Genomic DNA, 26,575 nt, shown 5'->3' with positions numbered 1-26,575 from the left:
CTGCAACCGTGGTTATCTGTGCCTGCTTCACTGTTCTCATCACCAAACCTATTTACCCCCCTAACCCCTCCCCTTACACAGTGAATTTAAATTGTTAAATCTTTTGAATGGATGAATGTGGTGGTGATGTCATGCAGGCTCGATAGACCAAATGGCCTCCTGCATCACAGTTCCTTGGATCACAACATATACACCCAACAGTAAGACAGACAAATAAAAGGAAACGTTTCTGTGCATACGCTTCCACTTTTGGGTCAGTCATTCACCCCACCCGGTTTGAACATGTGCTGTATGCTATTCAGACCCTTTTTGCACTACTCATTCCAAATAATAATCTACCTTTGTCCTTACAACTTTCGACATCCCGTGGGTGTTACCTGCCCAGCATGAGGCCAGCAACATCAGTCTCACGAGCATTATTTGCGTCTTCAAACGAAAATATGTCTCCATTTCCTGCAGAAACACACCGGCAGTGTGTGAATTGGAAGAAAAAGGGGAAAAAGCTTTCTTGCTTTCAAAGCAGATGCACCGAACCTGATTCGACTCACCAAAGAGTGGAACTGGACTTGCCACCTGCACGCATTGCTTGATATATTCCCAGTCAGCGAGTTTGGTGAAGTGCTGCTCTTTTGATCTTCCATGAAGCTGCACAAAAGAAAGTACATCGGGTTGAACAGGGCTGTATATCTTATTGACAATGTTCAAATGAAAAAGATGTGATGTCTGCCTCCGTGTGTATGTATGTATGTATGTATGTATGTATGTATGTATGTATGTATGTATGTATATGTATATATATATATATATATATATATATATATATATATATATATATATATATATATATATATATATATATATATACAGTGGGACCCGCTTAATGGAATCACTTTGGGCCGGACAAATTTGATTCTAATAAGCGGGTGATTCTAATAACCGAGTTCACCAGAGTTGTGGAGTATCAAGCGGATCAAATGTCGAGTACACATACGGAGACAAATACTCAGCATTTAGTTTGATTTATATGACACACTTGCTCAAAACAATGTAACTTACTACTGAAAATAAAACAATTACACGTACAGTACATATGTACTTTTCAAAGCAAAACAACATAGGTTTGTCGATGAGCCTACTCTGTAATGAAAAAATTGTCGATTGTTGCCTGCTTTAACGAGTCTGTGGCAATGGCGGTGACCTCCTTGTCAAGTTTGCGCAGGAAGGCCATGTCACTGAACCCATGTGATAGCAAACCAAGCCTGATCGTCTTAGCTGCAGATATCATTTCCTTGATGGTCGGGACAGAGATCTCCTCTTCCTCCTCTTCCTCCACTTTAGTGTCGGCGTCATAGTCTGCGTCAGTAGCAATTCCCATTTCGCGTTGGACTGCCGAAACGATGGCTTCGTCTGTGACATCATCGTTTGTGGTTTGGAGAGTGGCGTCCATGTTGACGAAGTCCTGCCATTGGTCGGGATCCATTTGAAGAGGGTTGGCTAACTCGTCGTCGTCATTGCTCTCGACGCTTTCGCCTTCGCTTGCCGCTCCGATGAAAATTCCTCCTTTGCGCCAGCAGTTCATTATGCCGGTAGTCTTCACATCATTCCATGCTGCGTCCGTAAACAGCATAGCGTCGAGGATCGTTGTCTTTTTCGCCAAGTCACTCGCTGTCATTGCTCCATCCTCGTTGTCAATCTCAGTGAGCACTTTTCGTAGCATGGCACGGCGGTAATGAGCTTTGAATGAACGGATAATTCCCTGATCTAACGGTTGAAGAACAGAGGTTGTGTTCGGCGGGAGAAATGCCACAGTAATGTTCGACAGTTGAAGTGATTGGGGATGTGCCGGACAGTTGTCGATGAGAAGCAACGCTTTCTGGTCATGACGCCGAAGCTCGCGATTCCACTCATCGAGCCATTCAGTGAAGAGGAAACCTGTCATCCATGCGGAGGAATTGGCTCTGTAGCGAACTGGAATTGTTTTGAGGCCTTTGAAACACCGTGGATTCTTGCTTTTACCAATACCGAAAGGAGGACGCTTAGCACCAGTCATCGAGCAGCAAAAAAGCACCGTGATTCTTTCCTTTGGCTTTTTCCCACCGCAGTGCTGATCTCCCTTGAAGAGGAACGTTCCGTCTGGTAAGGCCCGAAAATACAACCGGGTTTCGTCAGCATTCCAGATCTCATCAGCCGTGAAGCCTTCTACGAGATCCGGAAAAACGTGGTCCAGCCATTGTTGTTTCCCTCCTTCGTCAGCCACCGCTGCCTCTCCGTGAAGTTTCTTGTGGACGATTCCATGTCTTTTCTTGAACCGGTCAATCCAGCCGTTTGTCGCACTGAACTTCTTGTTGTTGAACTTTTCCGCGAACTGAGCCACTTTCTCCCGCATCAGAGGTCCAGAAAGCGGTGCTTCCTTTTCTCTAAAAGTTTGAATCCACTTGACCATTGCTGATTCGACATCGGGTGCGTTGCCGCTTCGCTTGCGTTTCTGAGAAGAAGACGAATCCACTTGACCTTTCAGAATGGCCTCTCGATCTTTCAGAATCTTGCATAGGATCGGCTGGTTAATTTCCAACTTGTCTGCAGCTTCTCGTTGGCTCATTCTGGGCAAAGCATCATAGTCCCTCAGGATTTGTGCTTTATCAATTTTGAACGATCCGTCCGCTTTCGTTTTCTGTCCATCGTGGAAATGACGACACGCCTAGTGCTTAGACTGCAGCTGTCAGCCGTCTGCCTATCTGTGTAATGACTACCGAAATCACTGTAGTGGCATAGCGTTATTTTTAGCGTGACGTCAGCCGCCTGGTGGAAAAAGTTGGAACTGTGCGGCCAGTAGGCGCTGAACTGTCGAAGTGGATGGCCAGCAGCTGATTCTATTAAGCGGGTTTTTGATTCTAATAAACGGGAAAAATTGTGTACATTTAGATACAATGGAATCGGTCTCAACGATTTTGATTCAATAATACGGGTGATTCTATTAACCGTGATTCTATTAAGCGGGTCCCACTGTATATATATATATATATATATATATATATATATATATATATATATATATATATATATATATATATATATTTATATATGTATATATATGTATATATAGGATCATGAGAAGTCTATTTTGGAGAGGTTGCCTGCACACGACCATCAACTCCCCTTGACGTCCATGAATGATGTCAAACCCTTCCATGTTGGTTCCCTCCCCTGTGTCCTCTCAATCAATACCCACAACTTACAACCCCACCCAATCTGTGCCCCCCTTTTACCATTTTACCTCTGCCATGTACCATCCCTTCACAGTTTCCCCCCTTCCCCCCCTCCTCTCCAAGTTCCTTCACATTCCTGGACCCTGCCAACATCACCTCCCCCCACCCCGTCCCTAACTGTGTGAACCTCAAACATCTGATGTCTCTGCTCCACCGTGACATCTCTCAATCCATGATAAAGATAAAGATAAAGCAGATGATAAATCCATGATAAATCTATTGATAAAGCAGATGCTTCAGAGAATCCTTCCACACACAGAACGCCACTTACTCCATAGTGTCTCTCCATGCCTATTGTCTCATCCAGTTCTTCAGGCTTAAACCATGTCCCGACAGTGGAGTTGCACTTTACATCAATAACTCCATTTCACACTGTCCGTGCGTGCACTGCACTTACACCTCCAAACCCCTAGGAGTACCTTTGGTTTTGACTGTCCCCTCTGCTGTCACCTCTGTTTGTCTTTGTGTTGTAACCGTCCTCCAAACTGTTACAACTCCATTTATATCTCTCTCGCAGCCAAAAATGGACCAAATTCGAACCACCCATCCCAACTTTCTCTTCCTCATACGTGGTAATTTCAGCTCTCACTCTGCCAATTGGCTGCGTGTTGGTACCTCTCTCATCAGCTATGGCATAGCATGGCAGCAAAGAATTTTTATGACTCCAAGGGCCTCTTTAACTTTCTGACATGGATTTTTGCCAATGGCAAATCCTCCCTTCTGAACTTGGTTGTGACCAACTTTCTCTGCTAGTGTCTCCTGCTCTTTCTTTACTCCAATTGGTTCATCTGATCATGTACTTGTGAGAGTCGACATCTCTCTGGCTATTTTCAGAGCTGCCTCAATGCCGGAAAGTCTAGCATTTCGCTCAGACAGACTGGAGGGACTCCAGGCCACCATCTCACTTCAAGACTGGTCTCCCATATCTGCCGCCTCAGATATTAATTCATCGGGCGATTCTTCCACAGAAACCTGATCTCCCTTGTGCACAGATTCATGCCATCCATCTTCAGTATTCATACCCTTCTTCCCATTGATGGCACACTGAACCCTGCAGTGAGAGGGATGCCTTAAAACAACTTCCTTCTCTTCCTGGAAGGCAAGTCCGAACAAAGTCAACCTCAAAACACTCCACAAAGCCAAATCAAGTGTATGTCCACTCTCAGGAGAGCCAGAAAACAACGTGTGGCCCTGTCTCTGGAGTCTGCTCCCCCTCCATATGGCACCACAGCAGACTGCTCACGAGAAGGCTGAATGCCTCAATTCTGTTTCCTTCCAAATCTTGTGCCCCCCCCCATTCCCTCACTCTCTTTGCCTACCCCACCCAATCACACTCAACTACTCCTGGACTGTCTTTTTCAATGAAGAAGTTTCTTGCAACCCTCAACTCTGATTCTGCACCGATTCAAATGGCATCCGCTCACGTGTCATAAAAACCTGCTCTGCTGCTCTTGCACATCCTCTTTCTGCTCTTTTCATCTCATTTGTCCACCTGCTTGGAAATCAGCCAACATCACTGCATCACAAAAACATGGTGCAAAAACCGATTTGATCAACCACAGACCGACCGGTTTACTTCCAATTATCAGCAAGGTCATGGAATCCATCATCGTAGTTGACATAAAATCCTTAATTTTCTCCAATGGCCTAATCTCAGAACACAAGTATGGATTCAGACCCGGTCACTCCACCTTGGACATGCTGCTTCTGCTCTCCCAACAATGGATGGAGGCCCTCAATGTCAGGCATGAGATCAGGGCAGTCTCTATCTTGAGCATTCAATAAAATATGGAGCCTGGTGTTGGCTTAGTGCTTAGGATGGCTGACTTGCGATCTTACAGTCCTTAATTTGAGCCCCATTGGCTGCTGAATTAACACCAAGTGGGGTTGACTCAGTCTGTCATCCTTCTGTGGTCGAAAAAAATGAGTACCAGTGTGTTGGTATTGGGGCACAACATCAGCGGCATAGTCACGCCCCAACAAAATGATAGCCACCTGAAAAAGAAGAATACAATATGGCACTCCGCAATGCTCTCCAAATTCTGCCTATGGCATTCAAGGCAACCTCCAACATGGCTTACAGTCTTCCCCTATTCTCGAAGGCAAGATGTGGCCCAACATGATACTCTCATCTCATCTCCCCTTCAAGGCTGGAGTGCTCCAACACAGTGTCTTGGGCCCCCGTCCTATTCCTAATCTTCATCACCAATCTCTCAGACTCTGAAAATGCTATTTATGTATTTGCTTATGACTTTACCCTCTGCTATAACATCCCTCATTCTTCAGAAACACAGACAGTGGCCTCTTCCCTCTGTGCAGACCTTGATGGAATCATGAGATGGTCAAACACTTGGAATATGTCTTTCAATGAGGAAAAAAATCTCACTCTCACTATCTCTCTCCAAAAGGACCAGAAAACCCTCTCATGCACTTCCTTAACAATCCTCTTGAAGAAGTTCACTTACTCAAACCTTTGGGCCTTACTATTAGCCATGTTCGTTATTTGACACCCACATATCCAAGGTGGCCTCCAAAGCCAGTTACGAACTCGACATCATCCATCCTGAAAGTCTTTCCTTGGCACACCAGAACTTTTATCACCCTAAAAGGCTTTCATCCACAGCTTGATGTCGTACTGCTCTCCCCTCTGGACCAATGTCCCAACCTCACAACTTGCTCAGTTGTAGCTGTGGAAACCAGGACCAGAAAAATCACAACTTGCTCAAAATCATTGGAATCTCCAGCAATAAAGCTGAGTGTCTGGGCCTATCACTTTCACATTGCAGACAGGTCAGTGGTCTGTCTTCTAACACCTCCTTTCTGGTCTTGCAATATATTATATATATATATATATATATATATATATATATATATATATATATATATATATATATATATATATATATATGTATATAAGCAAATACAACCCGTTGCTTCACTGACGGGTCAATAAAGTTGGGGTGGGGTAGAAAGAGGGAGGGAGAGGGAGAGAGAAGAGGCAGGTGTAGGGTAAGAGGGGGAGGTGGAGTTTGGGGGAGGTGGGGAGAGCGCCACCTAACCAATAGTTGCTATTCACTGCGGGAGGGAGATGTGCATGAGAGAGAGGAGAGAGAGAGAGTGGGGGAGGGGGGAGAGAGAGAGAGACAGAGACAGAAACAGAGCGACAGAGGTGTGGGAGGAGAGTGCTGCATTTTATGAGGAGGGGGGAACAAGGAGGGGACAGAATGCGAGAAAACGGTGGTAGAGAGGAGGAAAAAAATACAGGTGAGGGGTAGAGGTATGTGACACTTACCTCCACTTACCTCCTCTGATGAGCTTAGCAAAGAGAATGATATGTGACACTTAATGACCGAACACAAAAACAAACAAACAAAAAAAAGTGTCACAACAGCTGTACACACGATGCCACAATAGAGTTTGTAAAATAATCCACTGTCACATGCGTAAAAACTTTGACATTCCAGTTCCAGAATGAACCAAAAGCAATCACTGAAAACATTGAAGTACTGCTCACGTCCGACCTTATGATCCCAACGTACGTGAATATTGAAAACAAAGCATTGCGACTAGATATCGTACTGAGGTGCAAAAAAAAGAGATTATATTATCAAGCGAACTGGAAGGGCATGGGGAAATGGCAGGGGGCGGAGCAGCACAGCACAGGGGGCGCTGCACCAGGACAGCACAAGGAAGGTTTAGACTCGAACCCCACGACAAATACAGTATATTAAACTGAACACATCTAATGAAAATAAACCAATATTTACGAAGGACAATCATTCAAAACGTAATGATAAAAACGTGAAGTTAATAAATCCTAAAGTCGAGGCGCCTCTTCACACGGACTCAAATACAGACAAAGGGAAAACAAAATAAAAAGAAAACCCTTTAAAATATTATTGTCCTGAGCTTGGCCCGAAGCTGGTCTTTGTGGAACTTGGAATTGAGGCGTTTCCACCAGCACATACAAACGTGCACAAAATGGCGCCTCGCTTCTTTCGTAGCAGGACAAACGTAAGCCAGGCACTCCGCGAGCGGAACTCAACACCAAGGCTCAGAGGCCCAGTGCAGCCGCTTCGTGCGTCGATCGTCCTCGCCGAACCGCGATGACATACACGTCTTATTTTGAGTCTTATTTTAAGATAAGACCATCAAAATAAGAGTCTTATTTTGTGTGTGCACTCACCCTGAACTCCCGCCTCCGTCCTACTGAGTCTGATGCCTTTGACACCAACGTCGCTGAAACCACAGTTTCCTCCTCCGGGGCATGGCTTGCACGCACAAAACCCGGGAAGGTGGGGCCTCCTCCCGCTCGGCACACCTGACTATCCTCCGACATCACTACCATCAATCAGCAGCCTCGGGGCGTGACTTTGCCCGCCGTCACCCTTGGAGGCGGGGCTTCTGCCTGCTCAGCACGTTTGCTTGTTTCTTCTAATGGTTTCTTCTTATAAAAAACATAGGGAAAAGTCACAGGGGCGAAACTACATACTGGGGAAGCTTATTCCTAAACCCAAGCTAATTAACACGACACCACCCCCACCCCACCCCCCCCCCCCCATGTTGCGACATGTAACACTTAAGCTCACAGTTTCCCTACTTAATTACATTGCGATGCCTTCTACACGACCACGGACCAAACTACTCCATTCAATACTAAATTCCCCATTAAATTGCACCATTTACCCCTACAAGCAAAACAATATATATATATATATATATATATATATATATATATATATATATATATATATATATATGTATTTATATACATCTTATATATTATTTCCAAGTTTGTGGTTTCGTATCGCGCTATCTTCGACTTTGTTCTGCGCTCGAGTAACGTGATATTCGGCTTACATTATCTCAAAGACCATATGAGGTGCATGATACAAACAAAAGTAAATAAAAAGGTTCTGAAACAGTGAAATCGTATTCCACTTACTGCATTAAAGTAAAATTACTACTGATACTCTGCATCAGTTCCTTTCTCAAACACACCCACCCAATATGTCGCACAGAGCGCGGGTTATGCTAGTTCATATATATGTCTGTGTTCGTGTCTGTGTCTGTTTCTGCATGGTATACACAGTCTGCCAGCAACCGCCTTCTGGTGACACTCCCAAAATCCAGAATCACTGTGAACTTCCATTTATCTGTTCCTCTTTTTCCCCCACCTGTGAAACCAAGTTCCTCAATCTCTTCAATCTCATCATTCCCTCCAGGGTTTCAAGACAGCTGTTCACCACCATCTCAGGTCACCCCTCATCCACAACTATGATCTTTTGTACCCCCATTAACCCTCTCCAAGCCAAGCTCATTCTGAGTTTGCAGTTTTTCCTTCCACTTCTGTGACTGAGAGTTTGTGACTATCCATTCTGTTCAGCACCTGTGTCCTCCCCTAGCCCTCATTCTTCCCCACATCCCTCATTACCTCTGCCACCAAAGGTGGACGGCAGTTATGTTTTCACCCCTGTCTGTTTTTTTGTCTGCAAGCAAGATCTCAAAAAATTGTGAATGGATTCAGACAAAATTTGGTGGACAGATTGGGTGTGTGATGACGATGAGCTGGTTCCGTTTTGGTAAAGATTTAAAAAAATTTTTAAGTGATTCTTCACCATTGAGAAATGGAGCCAAAAACTATATGCAGCTCAACATTTCAAAAAGTTGTGGACGAGTGATGGCAAAACTAGGTGGATGAGTTGGGTAGGTAACAAGAACAAGCCGATTCAATTTTGGTTAACCTCCAAAATTTTGGTTAATGCAGATCAGTTAATGTTAATTTTGGTTAATGCAGTTAATGCATATCAGTGGGATACAAAATGTGAACTGCTCAGCCTGGCGGAGGTATGCGCTCCACCAAGTGCCATTCTAGTTTCTCCAAATCTCCCTCGATTTGTCCCTCAACCCTGCTATTGGTGTGTCCCCCTTCCCTATTTCTCCTGTTCTTTTCATTCTATTACGCCCTGATCATATCTGTAGTCTGGCTCCTCCACGAGCCTCAACAATGGATACAAAAAGAAGAAAAAACAAAAATGGATGCGAGAAATTCTTAAGGAACAGCAGAATCATAAAAACAGATACATTGACCTGAATTGCACTGCACTTAACATTGACTTCAATTTAGAGACCAGCAGAGCATTCCCCACAATATAAAATGTTATTTTAAGTCCTCAACTGCACCACCACCCCCCACAAACCTTGAAGTCATCAACACCCCTCACTCCTCCCAAACCCAAAGTCTTCACCCTCTCAACTATAGGGCATCAATCCCCTCACCACTCCCAAGCCTTGAAACGCCATCCCTCCCCCTCCCCCACTCCAACTCCTCAACTCCCCCCCGCTCCTTCTTTCTACAGAAAGTCCTCGCTTCCCCCCAAAGACTTAATCTCCCACTCTGAACTCTGTCCAATGTTTGCCCTCCCCCACCCCACTTCCAACCTCAACTCTGTCTGCCCCTCCTCAGCCTCCCCCTGCTCATAACAGAAAACAGGCATTTCCACATCCTTAAGTCCCAGTCACACCTTGACGCTTTAGCTAGCTTATGCCGATTTTTGAAAAATTTGTCTAAAATGCTGGTACACGTCGAATACGTTATGGGTAAGTTTTGGAAACATCGAGAGCACGCTGAAAAACACTGTCATACGTCGTAGTACGCTGGCTTTCATCGTTGTACTTTGTGGTGGTCCTCAAATTTTAGCATGCTTAAAATTTGTTAAACTTATGCCAGCGTATGACTCACAAGTTCCGCTACGCTGGCCATACGTTGTAGGCACGTTATGCGATCGTTAAAACACGTCGACACACGTTACTTGTAAATTAATCATAAGTCGAAACACGTCGAGGTAATGTTTAGCGTACCCGAAACTTATTTCTAACCGATGAGTAACGTGTTGTAGGCACGTTACGCGATCGTTGACACGCATCCACACACGTTACTTGTAAGGAAGGTACTCATAAGTCGAAACACGTCAATGTAAAATGTTAGTGTCAGTGTTCCAGACTCCCTGTTTTTTTTTTTTTTTTAATAATTTTTTTTTTCTTCGGCATGACGGTCATGTTGACACTTCAATTTCTAGTGCGGTTATGATTTAAATCGTTGAGCGGCAGCCTATTAATCATATTATATTATAACCGCACTAGAAATCGAAGTGTTAACATCACCGTCATGCCGAAGAAAAAAAAAAAACAAAAAAAAAAAAAAACAGGGAGTCTGGAACACTGACGCTAACCATTACCTCGACGTGTTTCGACTTATGAGTAACTTACAAATAACTTTTGTCGACATGTGCCAACGATCGCATTTCGTGCGTTCAACTTATTCCCATCGCATGCGGAACGTGTGAGGCATACGGCAAGTACGTCGTAAAATGTTTAACACGTTTAAAAGTACAAGACGTACTCCACTTACTACGATGTATGATAGCGTACTTTAGCGTTCTATTCACGCATACCAAACTTATCCATACCGTATTCGACATGCGCCAGCGATTTAGACGCATTTTTCAGAGGTCAGCATACGCTGGCAAGATCGCCAAGGTGTGACTGCGATGTTGACACTTCCATTTCTCCGGCGGTTATGGTTTGAATCGTTGTGCGGCAGCCTTTTAATAGGCTACGCCACGTGATCGTCGGCGATACGTGCAGCGCGCTATGCGTAAGTTAGACTATCGTTGGGCATAGGTTGTGAACGCCGACAACAGGTTCAGCATTTGTTCAACAGGACAACAGGTATAAGTTATCTATAAGACAACGAAACGTTCTGTGTCCGTTACTAATATGTTATGCATACGACCAACTCGTTATGAATACGTCCGAATCTTTAAAAAAAACAATAAAAAGTTCAACGTAAGCCAGCGTTTTACATACATTTTGATACGTTGCCATTGCTGGCTAAAACGCCAAGGTGTGACTGGGCCTTTACAGTGGAATATTTCATGCTTTCTCCTCCCCAATTATGCCATCACCATCTTAACAGAAACCATGATCAAAATAGCTCCTTTTCCCCCCAACTGTGGAACCAAGTTCTTCAGTCTCTTCAATCTGTCATGGCCCAAGTCGCCCGTTCAATTCACGATGCCGCGAGACGTGCGGAAACCCCGTGGAATTGCAACTGCCAAGTGAACATGATACCCGAAACTAATTACCTTCTTCCTGATGCATATATACACATCGTTAAAAGTAAATAATGACGCGTGTTTTTCCTTGACAACGTCACGAGATTCCCAGAAGTCCTCAACAAAGACCTTTATAATGGTGTGGACTTTGTGGTCCCTGCTACAGTCGGAAGTAATGGCAAGGACCTGCATAACCTCTGCGGTAAAAGCTATGCTTGAGAGAATGCCACAGTTATTTGGGCTGTGTATAAACAACAGACTGCTGCCTCGATCGCTGAGGCCTATCTTCACAAGGACCATGACCCCTATCAGATCAAATCCTTTTAACTGGCGCTTTGGTCGTTTCACATGGAAAGGAAGGCTTATGAGATCAAGGCAATTGTAAATATGACAGCTCCGAAGCTGCCTTTAGCTTCGCATAGCAGTAAGCACCAACATGGCAGCTGTATGATTTTGCAGGTTGTAATTGTTGGTGGAATCAGGTGAACTGATCTACCAATAGGTGGAACTCAGCTGGACGCACACACGGCGCCTTCTATAGTAGAGATATTCACATCAAAGCAACTTTTCTGCCTAATCTCATAAAGCTATGGGATACATCCCCTCGAGCACACATCATGTCACCATGGTGCACTTAATACTCCCCCACCCCCTGTGCATCCCATTTCAATCAAAGGGGCAGAAAATAACTAATATCTTACTTGCTAAGGAACAAAACGACATAAAAATACAAATGAATAAATAAATAAATAAGTAAATAACGATATACATATACAAATTTCAATCAAAGGGGCAGAAAATAACTAATATCTTACTTGCTAAGGAACAAAACGACATAAAAATACAAATGAATAAATAAATAAATAAATAAATAACGATATACATATACAAATAAACTATTCAGGTCACCATTCACCAGCCCAACAAATTATCACCATTTGCTGACAATCTGATCACGTGTGGAAGGAAACAATTTTTCGATCGACCTTTAAAATGAAGAGAAGCGCAATCGATCTTCTCTTGAATGCATCAGTGGTGGGAAACCGCAATGTGGTTGCATTTATGTTGTAAGCTCGAGAGGATCCCAAAGGAAGGAACCACTTTTGAAAAACCCCTCTTGTTGCAGACCAGTGCTCAGTTGAATGTGTACGCGACCCCTCCTGCTGCCTAACACCAGCACACGACGCTGCCAGGGAAGGATTCGCCAATAACCTAAGGCTCCTGGCACAGGCAGGAGCACAGCTCAACACCAGGGATAAACTGGATCGCACACCTCACGAACTGGTGAATGCTGCTGATCAACGGTAAGCTCTGAAAGTCATTGCCAAGTTTGAATCAGGAGGTCGTTGATGTCAAAGATGGAGTTCTTTCTGGAGCCAAATCAATAAAAGTCAATGCTGGTGCCATGGCTGATGAACTCTCATCTTCACCTGCATGCTCTTCACCTCATATTTCCAATCCACCTCTTCCTCTTCTTGCTGTGTTTAATTCAGCTTATATTATGTGCCATGTGTGTGTGCCATGTCAGCTTGTTCACCCCCATGTGTCCTCCACCCCTCCCCTTGATCTCACCCTGACTTCTACTCTACTGTTGGTGTTTCCCCCCTTTCCATTTTGTTCCCTTCCATGAGCCTCAATCATGTGTACAAAAAAAAAAAAAAAAGTTCCCAAAACATAAGTGCTGAAGTCAATAACTCCCCCCAAAAATGAAAATTGCTTCGTCTAAGTACTTCATTCATTGCAAAATGGTGTGCATCTCCTTTAGGGTGATAAGGTATTTGAAACTGTCATTACAATGCTCTACATTATCATTTTAATACAAGCATCATTTTTTCATTCACGTGGAAAGTAGTTTTGGGAAGCTTATGGGATTGCATGTCATCCGTCCGTCCGTCCGTCCGTCCGCAAACATTTGCAACTTATTTTCTGAAACTACACACAATTCCAATGAAACTTAAACGACAACCTCCGTCACCCGTGATTTACTTAAGTTTGTTCGCGGCATTAAATAAATAAATCAGGGTCTGAAGGGATATATGAAGGGAGTTTACAGGGGGGTTGCCTGCCCCAAAGAGGTATTTGCTTTCTTCTCAGGAACTACACACAATTCCAATTAAACTTGACCACAACATTCATGACCCGTGTTGTACGAAAGTTTGTTCACGACATTAAAAAAAAAATTGGTCTAAGGAGGTCCACGGGGGGTTTCCCCCCAAAATAGGTATTTACGTTCTTCTCAGAAACCACACAAACAATTTCAATGAAATTTGACCACAACCTTCACCATGCATAATGTACCAAAGTTTGTTCACTGCATTAAAAAAAAAAACTCCATAGGTATTTACTTCTTCTCCGTGACGTATTTTGTGGGTCATCCACGCTTCCCAGTGGTTCCCTGGTTTTCTTATCCAGCCGCTACCAAGTAAGCGCCCAGGGGTATTGCCCCTATTTTTTTTTATTCTAACATGGATCGTTTACCTTGACATTGATTACCATTGTGGAACAGCATAAATCTTAACCCAAATAAGAGTATGAAATTAGGTACTGTACCGTAATCATGGAGGTTCCCCATTCACGGAGGTGAGGTATGAGTTTGTGCGCCAAATTGCTTTTGTCCACCACAGCTGCTCGCATCTTCACGGTCAATGGCACATCCAAAACCTGATCACAGCCGACACAACACATCTTTAATTTCTCACTCCAAGTCGCCCTGAATGCATTGATAATTAACTACATTGTGTGGATCGACTGCTGTGAAACAGAGACCACAGTTGGGGCAACAGGCGAATATCTCTCCCTGAAGGGCATTAATGAAACAGCTGGGTTTTTACTGACAATCAGGTAGTGACATGGCCATACTCTCTTTTACAAGCTTAGTTTTCAGAAGCTAATTTAATCCAAATTCTTAACACTAAAGCTTTCAGCTGGAGCTTCTTGCATGTTGGTACAAAGTCCACACCGCGAGGCCGTTCGTCTACCCATATAACCATAAATTAACCCAATTGTTTTGGCAAACAAATATTAACGATTTTTTTTTTATGGATCTTCAACTCCGAAGAGCAGGGAAAGCTTTCGTCAAAATAAATTAACCCAAAGCACAATGGATTTTATCAACTGTGGACTGGACCTTCTGCAATGCCGCTAGCGTGCCTTGACGTAAACTTGTCCCAGACACTGATTTCACTGCAAACAAGTTGACATCTTGGGTCTTTTTCCTTCTTTCTTCTTTGTTAGCCATTTTGCCCATCCAGAGCTCCATAAGTTCACATGCTGTTAGGGTTCCATGTCCTTCTTCTAAACGATACTAACAATGGCCAGGTTGCATAAAATTCTCTCATTCTTAAGGAAAGATTCCCTGAAGGTACACTGTGATTCCTTCGTGAAGGATTTCCTTAAGGGCTGTTGCATAAACTACCCTTTGGAAATCCTCAAGTAAGTATTTCCTTAAAGTTGAGATAATCCTGCGAAGGTTTTCCCTCAGCACGCGCTCAACTCCTGCAACCATTTCTGGTGTGTCGGCTGTGTTCGGCCAACCCGAGCGAGCAGGATCTACCATACTGGACAATCCACTTTTAAACTTCCCGTCCCAGTCGTACACCTGCTGCAGCAATAAACATGCATCACCATGTTGCATTTTCTTTCTGTGATGGATTTCACTGGGATTCACACCCTCACTTCCCAAGAAACGGATGACAGAACATTGCTCCTCCCTGGTGCATGCTTCGAAGGGAACCGCCATCTTGGAACTGCTCTAGTGATGTCATACCCTCAATGCTGCCAGATCTAAAACGGGCAAAACATGACTCTTACCCATAGATATAACATATGTCGTCTACAACTACACATATTATATTCTCCAATTTATAATAATCATTTTAAGGAGACTTATTGACTGCCACTCGTAATTCTCTCTTGAACCGCTTAATCAATCAAAGTGAAACTTCACAATTGTGATCGAGTAATGATGGGGAATACATGTTTTAAATTTCAACCTGATCGGACACATGATCTAGCAGCCAGAAATATTTTGTTTTAATTGATCTGGGTTCTGATTTTTTGAATGAGGTTCACTTGGCTTTCCTGGATGAGTGAGGGTAGAGCAGCAGCAGCTGAAATGCAAATCCTATCCAGGTTCCTCCTGATGACTTCATCTTTGCTTTTTGCTTGTTTGGGTTCCTTCTGATTACTCCAATGAAGGACTGTACTTATTTGGTCTTCCATTCGATATGAATTGGATTTACTTTAATCCCATTATAAATTAAATTGAATAATAATAAACGTCATTGGTTATGGTCAGGTGTCCAATCAAAGTGCGACGTCTTGGTACCCGGTCATCACTGCCAGAAGTTATCAAGTGGCAGTTCTAATTATGTCTCTTATTAATTACATAGCACACCAGTACACAAACGCCACACAAAACAAGTCCTGGCAAGGGTCTGCAATCTCTGATTGCTATTATTCTTGTGTTATTTGTTTATTCGTGTTCTCCATATTTTCATAGTAAAGCTTTGTTGCAAATTTACTCAATATCTATCGCACGCACGCACGCACCTTCTCCCACTGTGTGGCGAAAGGGATAATAAACCAAAAGAAAAACAATGAGATAGAATAATGGAACAATCTAAGTTTGCATAGCAAACAACACATGGTGCAACAAGAGTGAACTTCACATGGCACATGCTTACCGATACCACTCCCTGCACGATTTGCTGCAGTCTCATTGGCTTCATCAGAAGTGCACAGCCACCTCCCTGGACACAAAAACTCAGATTAACCCCAGCTTAGGTTGACATATTTCCATAAGACACGTTGCCCAGTAGCCCTACCTTGTGACAAACCAGGTCGAGTGGGCATCCCATATTGATGTCTACAAAATCAATGTCGACGGAACGGTTGAGCAGGTCTGCACACTTTGTCATAGTGTCTGGAAAACCACCTTCGAGCTGCAAATGGTGTGCCAGGGGTCAAAGCAAAGGATTATGAACACAAACCAAAATTATTAACTTGAAAGGCAATTTGTTGAGTGGACATTGCAGCTTCCTTGTTAAGTGACAAGAGTAGAGGCCTCAAAGCCAAACTGATAATTCCCTCAAGGTCAACGACAGCACAAGCTTCTCAAATTTTATGAGGACACCATCCTGAAACACTGGTCCAAAAAAGGGTCAACAAATGTGTGCTGGAGGAATGCTTGTATCTCAGAGTTTACACAAGTTGAAAAAATAATAATAATAATAATAATAATAATAATAATAATAATAAAATGTCAAGGTACAAAGTTACACATATGGTCTTACTTGCAGAAACCCAGCACAAAATCTTCCTGAACTTGTTTTTTAAATTCCATTTTCATCAAAAATTAAATTTCTCGAACAGGATCGAGCATTGAGGACAATTCTCAAAGCAACTCACCTGCACTCCAAACACATCCTCCGAGTGGTGACGCTTGAGCAGAGCCCATTCAGACGTCTGGCCCTGCAGCAGTTTTGTGCACATGGCCATCTCTCCACAGGTGATGTCAGCGCCAAGCCTTTTACACACTCTCCGAAAGGGCAGGTTACCGCACTGAAGGAAGCATCACGCAATCACACCTCAGAAAGTACAACGGAACACCTTAGCATGTCTCGGCAAAGGCTTGTTAATGTCTGTGTCAGCAATTAAGATGGATAATCGATTTTATGAACTCAAAGTTAATAGGAGTACGTTTACTTCCTGTGAAAATAGAAGATGCTGAAAATTACGAGTCGACTCATGAAAGTCATGAGCCCATCAATTAATTAGAATATGGATGGTGTGAGAATGCTGGACACCGAAGAAGTATGATCATAAATCAGATTGAAGAACAAGTTAAGGACCAGATCTCTGGGTATCACTGACCGTTGTGAGAGGTGCAAGGTACAGCTTGTTACGGAAGTCAACCTGGAGATGTAAACATGGAAAAAAAAAAAACAAGTCACCTGAATGGCTTTACACAACACAAGCTTTAAATAGGTGAGCCATGTTAATCTCCCCATCTAAATATGTCATGAAAATTGTTGTCACTATTATTTTAGATAACACTAAAATCCATCACAGGAATGCTCGAGAAGCTAAACACAAAGTGTTTTCAATGTTATTCTTGTACAGCAATGTGATTAACTCATTTTTATAGATCCACAAGTCATCCATCATTACAGCAAGTCTGTTCTTACAGACTTCTTCTCTGGTTGTCGGAGCCGTATCACATCCTCATCCGTCAGGGCTCCCGTTGTGTGCACATCACCCTCAGGCCGAGAGCTTGCGCTTTCGACATTATTCGGCGTGGTTCCAAATGGCAAGGAGAGTGGTTCCTTGTCCACAAAACTATCTCCACAATTGGACCCCGAGCTTGAAATGACCGAGGATATATTTGAACCTCTGTGAGTCTTTTTGGTCTGTCCTATGACAGCAAGATAGGCATCGGCCTTGGTGAAGAGCTCAGTGTGTTTACGTAACCGCTGCTGTAGCTCACGGTCAAGTATGTTGCGCACAGCAATACCTTTATGCAATGGAGCATCACGGTTTATAGTTGTTGTACGCTCATTGTGCCCACCAAAGAATCGACAGGTCAACCCAAACAAACAATATCCAGAGGCTATGATGTTTGGGCATTGGGAGCCCAGGTCGGGAAGTTTCTTCTTTAAATATGCCTCAATGTCATGCTCAAAGCGACATTCAGTGCCAAAACGACACTCTCCTCCTGAGCCCTGCATCGGGTATCAAGGAAAACATGTCAGAAATTTGACCCATGAAACACAGGCCACTTTAATCAACAAAGTCAAATTGTCATTTTCAGCTCAGCATTTTATTTATAACTAGAGGGCTGCAATCGGAGATTGCTGATGGCTCCCGGTATAGCCAACTCGCAATATGAACCAATTGGTAGCACTTGGAATTCAGCCTCATAAAGAAAACAAATGTTGTTTTTCTCTCTCTTCAAAAAAGCAGGTCACCATAACACCAAGACTTAAATAACCAGAGAGTTGGTGTCAAAGCCACCCAATGCTCGCCTGTTTATACATTTATCGTTTTTAAAAGACTAGTCTAATAATATTTTTAATAAAGCATTGCAGTGAAGTCTGATCCAAATAATTTTAAAGCAATATATGTCTTTGTATATTGTAATCAGTAAAAAATAGTGTGGTAGATAAAAACATTAGAAAGGAAATAACTTGCACCAAAAACTTTAACATTTTCACGCTCACGCTCACGCTCACGCTCACGCAGAGGGTATCGCTATAGCTCTCTGTTCTTCGAACAGGTGAGCTAAAAATTGGAGAAAAAAATTAAATAATTGAATATTAAAATCAATGCAAATTAAATAATTCAAAATTGGGGGGAAAAACTGAAAAATTACATACAATAATTAATAATGGAAAATTTATTCTTCAAAAAAACAGCAACAACAACAACAACAAAAACAGGACACCACGGACACCAAGACTAAACACTTAATGCCTCCTTCTGGGAAACATAATAAGCACAATGTCTGACAAACAATGAAAACAATTGTTTGAGACTCAGACACACAAATAGAGATTTTTATTTGGAGAACAGAATGGAATTCAGTCCAAACTCGTAAAGCTGCTGAATTCAGTCCAAACTCTATCATCGTATAAACTGCTGCTAAAGCCAAGGATACCTCAAAACTTGATTCCAGCATAGCAAAACAAACACGCACACGCGCACGCGCACACGCACGCGCACGCGCACACGCACACGCACACGCACACGCACACGCACACGCACACACACACACACACACACACGCACACACGCGCACACGCACGCACACGCGCACACGCACACGCACACGCACACGCACACGCACACGCACACACACACACACACACACAATTCTAAACTGACCTGCCAGAATGCAGAGCAAAGTGAGATATCATCATAGTGTGACGGTTTCACGTGTGGACGATGCTTATTCTGGCCACGTGCCCTCTTTTGCTTGACGTCACTTTTCTCTCCTTTTGTCTCGGATATCTCCAGAAGCGCGCCAGTTTTGATGGGCTCATAAATAACATCTTGCGCTTCAGTACTTCCTTCCTTCACGTCCGCAATCACCTCCGGAGTCACCTTCTCCATAGGTCTTTCAAATTCCTCCGGCATGTCACTGGAAGGGAGTTGCCCAACCATCTGGCCCTCTTGCTGCGATGTACTCGTACCCGGGGACCACTCCTCTGCCGCATTTGGTACTGCCTCAGGGCATACCTTCTTTGCAGGTGTATCATCATCATCATCCTCCTCCTCTTTGGGCTTGCAGCTGGCTCTGCCCGAAAGCCGACTGTTCCGAAGGCCCTCCTTATAGGTGTGCAACTCTTCATGGAAATGCTCCTTGGTTGTGAGATATCTGATCAAGCCACAGCGAGAGTTAGCAAACAACAAACAACACCTCCATTATGACGCGACAGCAAGGTGCTCAACAGACCTACGGTCAATATGGAGATATTTTGATATCGACGAAGACCTTTCACATGCATACTCACTGCGTCTTTATATGTGCGACGCCAGGCTGGGATTCCAGGCGTGAGGAGGTACAAACCTGCTCCATCTGCATCAGCTGCACACAGCAAACACCTGAGTGACGTCATAGCACCAGATTGCATGACGTCAGATTTAACATTGAACTGCTTTCTGTGCATATAAATGGCTTTATTGCATAAAAGGTCGAATATGCGGCAATTAAAATGTCAGGAAAATGTCGGTATTTTACCCTGAATGAAAAAAAAAATGGATTTTAATCAAACAGAATCTTATTACCAAATATAATTCATAAATTATCGCTTGATGTTGTAACATTCCGTTAATCAAAGTCTGTGGTGATTTGGTACACATCACAAGGCCAAGACGAGTGTTGTTAACACAGGATTAAACTTTTGTTTGTTTGTTTGTTTTACCTGAAGATACAGGACAAACGAAGAAAAAGTGAAGATTGCGCACTGTACACCCGAGAACACTGTACGCACGTGCCGCTGCTTTCTCAAACGCCTGTTTTAGTTTATATCCGGTCACACCCTTCACTTACTTCTAAATTCACATAATGCTATATTATCCTCACGTAACAAAACTACAAACAATGTGATACAGAATGAGCGAGAGAAAAAGGAAATAACAGCCACGCTAGTTTTACCTCTGTTATACACTTCAAATGGTTGTGTTGATGTGCGGCCTGAAAACCTCAAATCGAAGAACATTCATATTGGTGTGGAAAATGTACTAACATTTACGGATTAAAGAAAGGTTAATTGTACATTATTCTCTTGTGAAGGAATTATGAGCAGTCAGTTCGTCGCTATCTATCTATAATTCCAGCAATCTCTGTGTATCTGTCTGTCTGTGACCGCTGTTTCTCGACAACCACTGGTCCCATCTAATTGAAACTTGCCAGATATATTGCTGGGGACCTGAGGATGTACCTTTTCAAGGTTTGATATTAATCGGACAAGTGGTTCCCAAGTTATGGCCATTTATTTACCAACCAATGACAGGACACAGTGCTATGACGTCACAATTCTTTTTTTTCTGTTTTTTTTTGTACGTACGGCTACGCACGTACGGGCACGCACGTACCGGCACGCACTAGTGTTCTATAATTCGAAACAAATACGGTACTCCGTCCAAAGTTTTAATATACCGCAGCAGATGCTTTGGCAGTTTGATTTTAAACGGCAGTGAAAGACCAAAACCACCAGAAGGTTCCGGCATGTTTTGAGCCACTGAGCTCTGTCACGTGGAGGAAGTACCGGCCCATGAGACTGCGTTTGCTGATGAGGCCACGCGGCCGCCATATTGGAACTCCCAACCGGCCGATGAGCCTGCGTTTGCTGATGAGGCCACGCGGCCGCCATGTTGGAACTCCCAACCGACCGAATGTTCTGGAGTCAATGACGTCGACAAACCATCACAGATTAGTGGGTTTTTAGCTCGCCTGTACGAAGAACAGAGAGCGATAGCGATATCCCCGGCGTGAGCGAAGGCGTCAGCGTGAGCGTGAAAATGTTAAAGTTTTTGATGCAAGTTATTTTTTCCTTTCTAATGTTTTCATCGACCACACTATTTTTTATACGCCCGATATATATATATATATATATATATATATATATATATATATATATATATATATATATATATATATATATATATATATATATATATATATATATATCGGGGCGTATAATGTGATTCCGTCCGTCCGTCCGTCCGTCCGTCCGTCCGTCCGTCCGTCCGTCCGTCCGTCCGTCCGTCCGTCCGTCCGTCCGTCCGTCCGTCCGTCCGTCCGTCCGTCCTTCCGTCCTTTCCTGTCCTCACTCTAACTCCCAAAGTTTTCAACTTTCACGTTTAATATTTGGTACAAAGGTACAGACTGTGGAGACGGTGTGTCGTGACACACGTTCGTCATCTAAAGTGGTTGCCATGGCAACCAGGATGCTGTTTTCCATGTAGTAGCACAATTCTGTGTATACCTTCTTGTTTGAGCGTATATTGTGCTCACTTGGACTCTTGTTACTGATTCCAATGTACAAATCCATATATTGCTTTATAATTATACTTCACTGCAATGCTTTATAAAAAAATGTTAATTATTAGACTCGTCTTTTAAAAACGATAAATGTATAAACAGGCGAGCATTGGGTGGCTTTGACACCAACTCTGGTTAAATAAGCTGTGGGCTTATGGGGGTTTTTTTTAAAAGGCTTTTTCATGGTGTGAACTATTTCACAACATAAGGCGGTATGTTTTAAATATATACTTGGTCATAAAAAGGATTTACTCTGTCACCTACCGGTTTTACCAGAGGCGACTAATAGGTATGCCGTCCGTCTGTCCGTCCATTCAACCTGTGGTTTATCAGACTTTTTTTTCCCCCATACCCTTGAACGAATTCAATTAAGATTTGGAACATGGCTTTATTATTTATGATACGAGCAGAGTATCCGCCGACGGGCAATCTTGTTCCAAGCAGACAACACATTCATTCTTCTGACACATACCTTTAGTTTGGGCGACGCAAGCAACAGGTCTGTAGAGGAAAAATAAATAACCCGGGTTACGTACATGAAGCCAAAACATACCTCACGATCAACAGTTTCAAACAATTTGGGTCCCTCCCCCTCATCCCCCCAAAACCACCACATCAGGTCAGGTATGGGAGCATGTGCCAGAACAGCGCGTCGCTCCGTCCACTTTCCGCCCGTTCTCCAGGGGACTCCGTCTGGCCATCCCGCAGCAGATGCCTGGCCCATCCCTATCTCCTTGAGATGCCGAGGAACGTGGTCGGCCCATTGGCCTCCTCCACTCACGAGATTCCCTCACTGAGAGAATCTGGTGATCAGGATCAGCGTCAGGAAAACGAGCCACATGTCCATACAGCCGCAGCTGATGCTCACTGACCATGCAGGTAACAAATCTCATTTGAGTCTCTCTCAGCAACTGCTCATTGAACACAAAATCTGACCACCGAAAGCCAAGGATTCTCCGAAGAGACCTGGTACCAAAGGAATTAAGTCTCCATCTCAGCTCCCTGGTCAGAGTCCAAGTCTCACATCCATAGAGCAAGACTGGAAGCACCAATGAGCTGAAGACTCGGACTTTCGCCCTCCTGCACAGGTACCAACAGCACCACACCCCATGATCCAGTGAATCCATGACTCCCCAGGCCCGACCCAGACGTCTATTGACCTCTGGTTCACAGCCAGCAGGAAGATGAATATCACTGCTAAGGTAAGTGAATCTTTCCATGACCTCAACATCTTCACAACAAACAGGTACAGACAAGGTAGCAGCATCCAAGATGTCATTAAAAGCCTGGATCTCAGTTTTGACCCAGGAAACCGGTAATCACAACAGCTCTGACTCCTCATTCAGCATCTCAAGAGCCCCCAAAATGATGTCCAGAGTCTCTGCAAAGATGACTGCATCATCTGAGAAATCAAGGTCAGAGATGTTGACATTCCCAAACGATGCACCGCAGCTTGATCTCTCCGACATCCTCCCCAGAATCCAGCACATACAAGCACTGAAAAGTTTAGGGGCCAGTACACACCCCTGACAAAGTCCAGTAACAACTGGAAATAAGTCAGAGATGGTACCACCACATTTCACAGCACCTGTCTCCCTCCTCCAAATCCTGGTGGTGTCTTGGTAAGTCTGTTTCTGGTGTATGTTCCCCCTCCAACCCCTCCCTTACCTCAAATGGCCGCACAGCTGACACTGCACGTGAAAAGGCTGAATACCTAAACTCGGTGTTTGCTTATAAATATCGTGTCCCAAATCCATCACTTTCTGGACCCACCTTACCCAGTCCATTCCTGGACTCTGTGTCCTTTCTTCCTAACAAGGTGGAGAGCTTGCTGTCAACGCTCGACTCAGATTCTGCAACCGGTCCAGACGGCATCAGCCCACATATCCTAAAAACCTGTTCTGCTGCTTTTGCTCACCCTCTTCAGACATTAAATCTTTCCTCTTCTCCAATGGCTTGATTTCCGATCATCAACTTGGATATAGACCAGGTCACTCCACCCTCAATATGCTGCTTCTGCTCTCCCAATAATGGATGGAGATCCTCAATGCCAGACATGAAATCAGAGCCATCTCCCAAGACATATCACGTGCTTTTGATATGATCTGGCACCCTGCCCCGCTCACCTACCTCTCTTCCTATGGTATCCAAGGCCATCTCCACTCATGGGTTGCAGACTTCCTCTCCTGTCGCAGTCAGCGTGTGGCCCTAAATGGAGTTCTCTCAAACCCCTCTTCCTTTCCAGGATGGAGTTCCAGAAAATCCTCTTTATCTTTCTGCTGATGACTCCACCATCTGCCGTACCATCTGTCATCCCTGAGATTGGCAAGCAGCAGCCTCTTCACTCTGCAGATCTGGATAAAATCACAAGCTGGTCCAACACGTGAAACATGTCTTTCAATCTTGACAAATCTCACACTCTCACTCTGTCTCTCTTAAAGGACCATCTGGAAAACCCCTCATCTACTTTCTCAACAATCCTCTGGAAGAAGTCTTTTCATTCAAGCTTCTGGGTCTCACTATCTGCCATGACCTTTCCTGGGAAAGCCAAATTTCCAAGCTGGCTTCCAAAGCCAGTCACCGACTGGGAATCCTCCGTCGTACAAAGTCCTTCCTTGGCACACCTGAGCTCCTGACCAGATACAAAGCTTTTGTCCACAGCCTGATGGAGTACTGCTCTCCCCTCTGGGCTGGTTCTCCTGCCTTTCACATTTCTCGGCTTCCGCTGTGGAAACCAAGGCATTTGGATCATTGGTATCTCCTGCGATGAGGCTGAGTCTTTGGGTCTCTCACCCTCTCCACAGGCAGGTCGGTGGTCGTTTTGTATTCTACCCTCTCCTCTCCGGCCTCGCTCCACCCCTGCTCTGTCTGCGATATGTCCCCCCCACCCCCCATCACATTTCCACAGGGTGCTCATGGTCTGCCAGCATCCCCCTTCTGGTAAAACTACCAAAATCACTGCTCACCTTCACTCTTTCATTCCTCTTTTTCCCGCCTTTTGAACAAACACCCACACTCTCTTCAATCCCACTCTTCCCTCCAGGTCTTCAAAACAGCTTTTCACCACCACCTCTTATCTCCCCCCCCCCATCCAAAACCATGATCTTTTCTACCCCCGTTAATCTACCTACTTCAAATTCCCTGCTTTCCTTCCTGAAAGACCATGTCGTGTAAGGACCTGAAAGTCCCTATAGTGTCCATCTTGTTTAGCCCATGTACCCCACCCCATCCCTCTCCCTTCCACAGATCTCATGTCTCTTTTCCCCACTGTTTTGTCCTTCCCTCTCCCGCCACTCTTTTCTCCTGCTGCCCTTGCTGTACGTTCTGTTTGTTACACTCATATGAGCCTCGACATTGTATACAAAAATAAAAATAAATAAATAAATAAAAGGAGACCGTCGTCTGATGGACGACACCTCACCACCACCCAGACACCCTACCGCAATCTGACCCAGGAACGTTACCCCGTGGTTTTCCTCCTATCAAGTGTTGGGGTCCCGAAGGCTTTCCCCAAATCCCGTCATCCCTTGAGTTGCCCTACCAAAGGAAGCTGCACAGGAGGTACTCCCATGGAGTGGGCTTTCAATTTTCTTTACGTTTTTGGTGTGTTTTGCGGAGTGAAGGGCTTTACCATGGCCGGAGTGTAAATCCTACCACCAACCTCCTAAAAAACAGTAATCCAACTGCAGGTGGACGTCCATAGACACAGTTGGGCACGAGATATGGATGGCCGCTGGCTCACAAGGAGCTCCACCGCCCTTTGACAGGTTTTGTTTTTAATCCTGCTGGGTGCCAGCATCGTTTTGTAAAACCACCAGTAAATATTAAAACTCCCCTACACATTAATTGGGGTTATGCTGATCCTATGCAACAAGTCTGGATGCAATAGCGCCAGAACTGTAGGAGGAGTAACCCTACAAACACACAAACACCAGTCAAAGAATTATAAGTTACAGAACAAGTTCAAGTTCCAGGGCGTTTTGTCAATTTTTCACAGAGTTGTACCCTTTTTGGACTTATAAAATATCACATCGGTGTAGGGGACACGTTATCATTCAATATATCAACTTGAAGGGCACTCGGTAGAGCGCATACCTCCACCACGTAACGCCTGATCCACGATACGAGAACATATCGGGCCCAATACTTTTTTGAAATATCATGCTACACAGTACTAAATCGTTTTGGCCCTATCTCTCAATGGTGAAGAATCACTTTTAAAATTCTAGTCTTCGGATCCGGATCTTCACCAAAATCTAATCAGTTCGTCCTTGTCACACACCGAACCTGTCCATAAAATTTCATACGGATCCGTCCCCAACTTTTGAGATATCCTGCACACAAACAAACAGACAGAAAAGGGTGAAAACATAACCTCCTTCACCTTCGGTGGTAGAGGTCAATACTGATTCTTGAAAAGGATGAGTTTTGAAAACTGCTTGCAGACTTAGTTTCCCCCAACGAGCGAGGTTTGTTGTTTGGCAATATGGCGAATCCTGATGTTGATGTAACCTGAACATCCTGATCTTCATGTTTCTCTCTGCTGTGCTGTCCAGCATGTGGTCAGACAAGATGTCAAACACCCTTTGTAAATGGCCTCTTGAAGCACAACAAGTTGGATTGGAGACACAAGAGTGGAGGCTCGT

General features: G+C 44.0%; 1 protein-coding gene and 1 pseudogene across 4 annotated transcripts in view; one reads left to right on the top strand and one right to left on the bottom strand.

Moving 5' to 3' along the window:
* DUS3L (dihydrouridine synthase 3 like) overlaps window positions 1-20,458 on the bottom strand; it is a 34,744-nt gene extending 14,286 nt beyond the window's left edge. Inside the window, exons 1-11 of one of the 4 annotated variants that reach the window (XM_085892584.1) lie at window positions 20,308-20,458; window positions 19,897-19,970; window positions 19,268-19,760; window positions 17,572-18,105; window positions 17,258-17,299; window positions 16,793-16,945; window positions 16,210-16,326; window positions 16,069-16,134; window positions 13,934-14,044; window positions 549-645; window positions 378-453 (exon numbers count right to left, since the gene is read on the bottom strand). In XM_085892584.1, the coding sequence (XP_085748710.1) occupies window positions 378-453; window positions 549-645; window positions 13,934-14,044; window positions 16,069-16,134; window positions 16,210-16,326; window positions 16,793-16,945; window positions 17,258-17,299; window positions 17,572-18,105; window positions 19,268-19,760; window positions 19,897-19,967 (1,760 nt within the window). In that variant the 5' untranslated portion in view covers window positions 19,968-19,970; window positions 20,308-20,458. Of the gene's footprint in view, window positions 1-339; window positions 454-548; window positions 646-13,933; window positions 14,045-16,068; window positions 16,135-16,209; window positions 16,327-16,792; window positions 16,946-17,257; window positions 17,300-17,571; window positions 18,106-19,267; window positions 19,761-19,896; window positions 19,988-20,307 lie in introns of all 4 variants that reach the window. The other 3 variants (XM_085892586.1, XM_085892585.1, XM_085892583.1) reach the window with 3 other exon arrangements.
* On the top strand, window positions 12,377-12,733 carry LOC147022031 (cyclin-dependent kinase inhibitor 2A-like; annotated as a pseudogene).
* Window positions 20,459-26,575: the final 6,117 nt, after the last annotated feature.

The sequence above is a fragment of the Eptatretus burgeri genome, chromosome 8, assembly GCF_056783735.1.
Source record: "Eptatretus burgeri isolate ZD-2024b chromosome 8, Ebu_testis_v1, whole genome shotgun sequence".
NCBI classification, from domain to species: domain Eukaryota; kingdom Metazoa; phylum Chordata; class Myxini; order Myxiniformes; family Myxinidae; genus Eptatretus; species Eptatretus burgeri.
This window is presented reverse-complemented; position numbering and strand designations above follow the sequence as displayed.